This window comes from Sinocyclocheilus anshuiensis, unplaced genomic scaffold, assembly GCF_001515605.1.
Source record: "Sinocyclocheilus anshuiensis isolate Anshui unplaced genomic scaffold, SAMN03320099.WGS_v1.1 scaffold255, whole genome shotgun sequence".
Classification (NCBI taxonomy): domain Eukaryota; kingdom Metazoa; phylum Chordata; class Actinopteri; order Cypriniformes; family Cyprinidae; genus Sinocyclocheilus; species Sinocyclocheilus anshuiensis.
In genome coordinates this window covers 566,593-574,484 of record NW_015549578.1, presented here as the reverse complement: position 1 = coordinate 574,484, position 7,892 = coordinate 566,593, and the positions used below count along the sequence as shown (strand labels likewise).

General features: G+C 37.3%; 2 protein-coding genes across 2 annotated transcripts in view; both read left to right on the top strand.

Annotated features, from left to right (window-relative positions):
* LOC107657545 (ubiquitin carboxyl-terminal hydrolase 2-like) overlaps positions 1-2,187 on the top strand; it is a gene marked incomplete at its 5' end in the record, with an annotated part of 11,332 nt that extends 9,145 nt beyond the window's left edge. Inside the window, 2 exons of the mRNA XM_016445683.1 lie at positions 1,047-1,167; positions 2,112-2,187. Coding sequence (XP_016301169.1) covers positions 1,047-1,167; positions 2,112-2,187 — 197 coding nt within the window. The remainder of the gene's footprint in view (positions 1-1,046; positions 1,168-2,111) is intronic.
* Positions 2,188-5,608: 3,421 nt separating this feature from the next.
* On the top strand, positions 5,609-6,390 carry LOC107657544 (GTPase IMAP family member 4-like). The gene is made up of 2 exons (XM_016445682.1): positions 5,609-5,656; positions 5,852-6,390. Exons 1-2 carry the CDS (start codon positions 5,629-5,631, stop codon positions 6,388-6,390), a joined length of 567 nt encoding a protein of 188 aa, XP_016301168.1. The 5' UTR covers positions 5,609-5,628.
* The last annotated feature ends 1,502 nt before the right edge of the window (positions 6,391-7,892 follow it).

The window sequence follows — 7,892 nt, the reverse complement described above, 5'->3', positions numbered from 1 at the left end:
CAGTTTTTACCATACTTTCAAAACAAAAATTAAAATAGGAAAAATATGCAATATGAAAATAATTGAAGACAAAATGTGTTTTACTGAGAAAAAGCAAGATTTGTTTTTTAACAAACCTTTTTCCAGAAGGTACATCTGGAAAAAGGGGGGTCGTCTTATAATCAGGGTTGTCTTATATTCGGGCCAATACGGTATAACTGTCCGGACCTCAGCTGGTGAGGAGGGTTCATTACTGGACCTCAAGCAATTTTAGTTGAAGACCAGGGACCAGTTGCATAAACATAGACACTATGTTAAGACTGTGTCTTAAGAACTAGTTTGACCAATTAGCAGTTAGCCAAGAGATAATCAGTCTCACTTTTCTGATTAAAATTGGGCCAATCTACATTTTAGTAACTGACTTTAAACAGTTATGACCAGAATAGAAGAAAATAAATTAGATGGCTAACTTTTTAAGACTAGTCTAAGCAATTTATGCAACCGGCCACTGGTCTAGAATGTGATTATCATATCCTGTAGCAGTAAGGGTCTAGGAGTTTTGTTTTAAATAAATAATGGTTTTCATTTTATAAATAGATTTTAAAAATTATTTGATTCAATTGTACAGCGGAAGTTTTAAATGTAATTTTAGGTGGTCTTGAATTTGGGTATAGAGATGCAGTAATTGTTGAGAAGCGGCTCCTTGTAAATATTAAAAGTAGAAATGTGGTGCTTTTGCACGTTCTACATGCTTGCGGTTTCAGGGCAGTTCACTGTCATATAACACCATGCATTTATACCGAGTGATTGCTTAGTCATGTACTGTTAATGAATTATGAAAATGTTTACTTTATGGTGTTTACATTGTAATGGGTGGTGATGTTGTAAAAGTACATATTTGATCTCCCTCATCTTTTTGAAAGACCAGCTAGAAGTAATAAAACACATTTCAAAATAAGAGTCCTGATGTATTTTGGGCCTGGTTATAATTTAACGTTTAATATAATTAAACTACTGTATCTTGCATTTAGGTCCAGCCTGACTATTTATGTATTTTTCTGTTTCAGGTAGTGCAGTATATAACTTGTATGCAGTGTCCAATCACTCAGGCACAACTATGGGAGGCCACTACACAGCGTACTGTTGCAATCCTGAAAATGGGGAGTGGTACACGTATAACGACTCTAGGTACTTGCTTTACTTCCCCTCCTGCTCTTTCTTTCCTTTTGCATGACTGTGTAGAGACATTAGCTTTCAGGGAAGTGATCCTGACAGTTAACATGTCAGCAGAGCTCCATTCCACCTGTTAACTGCTGTGATTTTCCTGTATCCCATCCTCCACCTCCTATCTCACTCATGCTCCTTCACCTCCCTCCCAGCCACCCACGCTTCCTTAAAAATGCTTCCTGTCTCACATCTTCAACGCTGCTAATCTCACACACACACACATTCTTCTTTATACTATATTGGCTGAACAATTTGATGATATTTCACCATTTTAATTGTTATATTAATGTAATACTATTTATTACAAATGATATTAAAAGCATCAAAATTTGAGTTTATGTTGAATAGAAAATTAGCAGAATTTCTTAGTATTCTCCAGCATGATTTCAGAATGATCAAAAGAGCAGTGATTTTCCTGTATCCCATCCTCCACCTCCTATCTCACTCATGCTCCTTCACCTCCCTCCCAGCCACCCACGCTTCCTTAAAAATGCTTCCTGTCTCACATCTTCAACGCTGCTAATCTCACACACACACACATTCTTCTTTATACTATATTGGCTGAACAATTTGATGATATTTCACCATTTTAATTGTTATATTAATGTAATACTATTTATTACAAATTATATTAAAAGCATCAAAATTTGAGTTTATGTTGAATAGAAAATTAGCAGAATTTCTTAGTATTCTCCAGCATGATTTGAGAATGATCAAAAGAGCATCTTGAGCTTCATGAACACCTGATCATCTGCCCCTAGAAATGCAGATTCTTGAATTTTTCTTATTCATTCTTTTTTTTATCATGTTACATTTTTTTGAAATGTTAAAACTATATTTTCAGTTAGATTTTTAATCCCAGATTTGATTGTCAACAAATTATGAGTGTGGATTTCTTCTTCCAGAGTCACGCCAATGTCCGCCAGCCAAGTTCGCAGTAGTGACGCCTATGTGTTGTTCTATGAGCAGGCGGGACTCTGAAGACGGACTGTGGACAGAGATAAAGTGCAGGACTCGAAGCCTTTGGGCTGAAGACACATTACACACTATGCTGCTTCCTCTGGGCTGTAATGCAGGATGAACATCGCTCTCTGCTGGCCACCGGGAGAAGAGCACACAATGCCCTCTCACACTCCACTGTGTTAAAGAGGTCCTCGGAGATGGTCCTCACTGCAGAACACAAGATCCAGGTGGCGAGGTTGGATCCAGATCCAACTCCTCCCACCTTACATATACCTAAACCTACCCGTCTCCACCCCCTGATCCCTAAACCCACCCATCTCCACCCCCTAGATGTGGATCCAACTACGCCCCCTGGATCTTGTGTTCTGCAGTGAGGGGATACTGGGTCCTCGTGCCTCTGTGTGTACGTGTGTGTGTCAGGGCATCTCGTCATCAGGCACTAACCCAAGTGGCTCCGTCTCAGATGTCTCTCTATGCACTGCAACCAAACTCTCATCCCAATGCACCTTCCTCTTGATCAAGAACGCCTCAATATTAAAAACTTTTTCACTTGATTTTTGTTTTGGATCTTCTTCATGATTTTTTAAGTACATGTCCTTCCAGATATCCTGGGAGATGAACCGGTTTGAGGTGCCCCCTAGCAGGCTGTTGAGGAGTTAAAGAAATTGCACTGTTCAGGCCTGTTACAGTACACCTTGTTCTTTTCATTACCTCTTCCACCATCTTTCGTCCCATTCACCCCCACCCATCATCTTTTCTGTGTATGCTTTGTTCTCACCTCCACTTTCTTCTCAACTTCCTGAGGGAGTCACGGGAGAATGTTGTGAAAGTCTGTGGTGGTGAGAGAACGGTGTGTGGCACGACTTTTATTCAGTTTGGCTGCTACTGATCTTTGAAATGCTGTGAATGGAATAAGAGGATGGGAGGAGAGATGATGCTGACAGTATATGGATCCTTGATTTCATGCCATTGAACAATATGGAAAGAATGTTTTGCAAAAGAAAATCTGTATATTTTTATATATGATGCAATATACAGAATGTACTATATACAGTGGTGCTGAAAATGACCCATTACTGTTGTCAGTTAATTTAACAGAGGTAAGAGAACGGCATCTATTTATGCTTACAGGTCAGGAGACAATGTGATACGAGTCACACAGTGGCAGTCAACGTAAAAATATATATGTATGAATACATTTTAGAAGAATGAACTGTTACAATCCTCTCATGAGATTGTGTTTTGTCTTTGCTTTTCAATTCATATGACCAGCGGCATATGAAAGAAAAGATTACAAAATAGGGCTTGAAAAATGTTTATTTGCTATTAAATATTATATGAAAACTGTTTTGTTTGCCATTTTTATAACCCTGTTACCAAAACTTAGGACACCCTGTGTTTTTTATATATATATATATATATATATATATATTTATATAATGGGTAACAGGGTTGTGAATTCAGCCTTGTATTTACGGTTAAATATACATCTCTTATAATTAAATTTTTTGTTTTGATAATTTATTCTTTAAATAATTTGGGTAATGGCTTGGAATGGTTGCAGACAAATACAGTACACGCTTCAGTTTATGTGAATACCAGTGTTTTAATATTATTTATACATTTATGGTATACTAATATTCAGAATGATCTTTATTGTTTTTAGTTTTCATTCTAAATTTTAAGTTTTAGTCATTTTGTTAATTTGTGCTTTTCATTTGTATTAAATTTTGTTTTATTAATATTAATTTCAGGTTTAGTTTTAATAAGTTTAGTATTCATTTTTAGTAACTTTTAGTTTATTTTCTTTTATTTTGTTAAGTTTTCCCATCTAATTTGTATATTTTATTTCAGCTTTATTTCAATTAAAAAAAAGATTTTAGTTTAGTTAAAGGGGTCATATGATGCTGCTAAAAAGAACATTATTTTGTGTATTTGGTGTAATGAAATGTGTTTATGCGGTTTAAGGTTCAAAAAACACATTATTTTCCACATACTGTACATTATTGTTTCTCCTCTATGCCCCGCCTTTCTGAAACGCGTCGATTTTTACAAAGCTCATCGGTCTAAAAAAGCGAGGTGTGCTGTGATTGGCCAGCTATCCAGTGCGTTGTGATTGGCCGAATACCTCAAGTGTGAGACGGAAATGTTACGCCCCTCACCATATTGTGATGATGCCGTCAGGCCGGAGCGATGATTCAAAAACATGAAAACCCATTATAAACGAGGCATTCGTTGCATCCAGTGGGGACATAATTATGGATTATAATGACTTATACTGTCTTTTTACGCGTAGCGTCCGGAAGGACATGTGACGACCCCGGGCTAGACTCCGGCTTCGTCCACGGTAAAAGCCGATCCGGCGATCCACAGCGCAAAGTTGATGTATTTCCTCAGCAACCAGCACAGATCAACTCCAGGAATGACGAAGCAGATATCGTTCTCTTTTGAAAGACCAAACAAAGTAGTTTCGCTTTCACAACGAAGCACACAGCATCTTTACGACATGGCAAATCAACAACAAAACTACAGCGAGAATAAAAGTTACGCCTTCTTTCTTTGCGTGAACATTTGGGCGGCGTTATGCAAATCTTCCCACATTGTGATGTAGATATGTGGGGGCGTGTTAGAACGAGCCGTTTTAGGTAGGTGTGGCTGACTCTTAACTTTTATAAAGAATATCGCTTTGGATTTGAGACTTTAGTCTTTGCAACATTACAGCTCTATGCACCAAGAGCTTGTAACACTCCAAAGAGAAAGGAAAACTTGAAATCGCATCATATGACCCCTTTAAAAATAACAAGACTGGTAAAAAAGGGAATGACGTTATTTACTTGTCTTCTGTCCATGTTGTAATATCCAAGTAACTTTACTTTCGAAGTCAGAATTTTATGAAAATCATGCAGTAATCTGTTGTGCACAAAATGTGAGGCACAGCTAAATATAGTTTCTAGTAATAGAAATCTTCATATTTCTTCTACAATGATTTGAACGTCATTTGAACAGATTAAAGTCAAAATTATGACTGCTGTAATTGTTGAATACAGTCAATAAGGTCGAGACCTCTGAGGTGGGGCAGACCAAAATCAATATTTTTAAGGTATGTGAGAGAAATCTATTAACTTACCATGCTAAGTTACTTTTATATTAGATAAAAGCTTATACAACTTATCTAATAACTGTAGCTCTAAAGAACACAATTTGTGCCTTTATTGCTTTACAAAAAAAGTGATGGGACCCAAGTTTGTACCTCATCTGTGGAAGTTACCACACAGCCTTCTGAATCCTTATAGGCTATAATATTTCTATAACTAAACTGACCCGACTGATACTTCCCTGTCATAACATGTACGTCACACTCTAAATGACTTAATACAGAACTGAGAAGTGAACTTTGAAACTTTGAAAACACTGCGTGTTAAATGGAATTAAGTTCTTACTGGGGTGAAGGACTGAAGAATGGCAGTGAGCACTGAGACAGCATATGGTAAGTTGATGGACACTTAAGATATATTTGAACTCGATCAGTGTGTTATATGACTTGACAAGGTAGGTGTGGTTAAAAAATAAAGCCTTAAGACAGAAACAGGAAATTATGCTACTTTCATTCATATTAATTTGATCTGCTTATTGTGAGCATCTGAATGTACCTTACCTTTGATTTGACTTTTCTGTCTTCTAGTCGATCCAGAGGGTGGTTCTCTGATGGGACTTGTGTTGCTGGGTCGAAGACATGCTGGTAAGAGCTCAGTGGGAGACCTCATCCTCGGACGCAGTGAGTTTGAGCCCGGGAAGAAGACGACTCGGTGTGTGAGGAGATTCGGCTGGGTGGACGGCGTGAGGCTTGCTGTAGTGGACACTCCGGGCTGGAGTCTCTTCGGCTTGGCTGACACCAGACTGGTGAAACAGGAGATCCTGCGCAGTGTGATATTGGCCCCTCCTGGATATCACATATTTCTCCTCGTTGTCCCAGTGGACTCTTTCAGCAAGCGGGACGCACGTGCTATGGAGAAATATCTGGGTGTTCTTGGGGACATGGTGTGGTCACACACTCTGGTGCTCTTCACGTGGGGCGATGAGTTAAGAGGCAGGAGTATTGAAATGCACATTCAAAAGAACGGTGAACCTTTGCAGGAGATCCTGAGGAAGTGTGGCCACGGGTACCATGTTGTGAGCAATAAATGTCCAGAAGACTTTACTCAGGTCACTGAGCTGCTTTAACATTTTAAAGCAAATGTGTGCCAGGACTGGTTGAACATAGAGAATGAACCTATGTGTTTATGTAATATAATATGTGTAGGCTCATTATTGAGCTTTTCTTTCAGCTGCTGATGCTGACACCTAGAGGAATGTAATACTTGTTAAATAGTGCATTATTTATCTTGTGCAGGCCAATATGGCAGTCATAATTAATTTGACATGATTACTTTATTAAAAAAGTGAAAGTGTTCAGCAACAGAGGACAAAAACTGCGCTTTTAAAGCAACTGTTTGTAGGGTTTTTTAACCTTGAAATATCAGTTTCAAAATCATTCTAATGTTTCACTGAATTCTAATAAAGCGAATGGCTTCTGTTTCTTATCCACGCTCCCACTTAAACGTCTGTCGGTTCTGGGAGTATGTTTAACGTGCACAAAAAGGTGGGACTTCCACTTAACTCTTGGGGGCTCCAAAGTTGCAAAATAAACTACGTACATTTACGTCACCGTGGGCCTCATTTATAAAATGTTGCGTATAAACCGTCCTAAATTTGTTCTAAGATAATTTCTCAAAAGTGCATAAGTGCGGTTCAGAGAAAACGAACGTGCGCACAAAAACACGTGCGTAGGCTACGCCTCTATTCCAGATGTGACGTTTATAAATCGCAAATGATCTTGAAATTGTGCGCAGCTGACTGGTGTCAGATCTCCGTCAAAATGTGTGTGGTTATATTTTTTCTATTGACTATGATCAAAATTCCTACTTCTAGAAACAACAGAAATAATAATAATAATAATAATAATAAAAGTAGTAATAGTAATTATAAAACAATTAGGTTTCCAAAAGTAAGAAAAAAACTACGAATTCAAGTAAAATTTTCAGTCATCTTATAAAAAGTGAGCCATCCTGCTTTTAAAATCACTTGCTATTTACACAGTTTACTAATGCTGCTCAAATGTGCCATTAATGTACTGACACAAAAATATATAGTGCATTTTATACAATATAACTGATGTACATGACAAAAAAATAAAGTTTATGGCTGATGTCTCTATTAATTTTCACAGAAGCAAATCAGCAGATGTTATAAATAAAAACAGTTAACAATGTTATTGAATAGAATATATTAAAACCGTTATTGAATGACAGGCCTATTCTTATAGGCTACACAGACAAAACAGTCGGAGATGCGTTTATGCATTTATATATATATATATATATATATTACGCATTAGTAGTAAATCAAGACTTCTCTTCAAGTTCTCTTGTAAAAAAAAAAAAACAAGAAATAAACTTAAAGCAGAAAGCGAGTAAAGAACTCTCAACATTAGGCTACTAAAAAGGTGAGTTTAATCTCACAAAAACTCCCGTTAAAAAAAAAATCTGACTACACTGCACAATTAATCTCTCACACTGCATCTTTGTTGTTTATGATGAATTCGGTGCTTGCACGTACACCGCTTTTATTATTATTGCAGCTTAGATGTTCAAATAGCTGCAGTACTCCAACTTTGCCACAAGGAA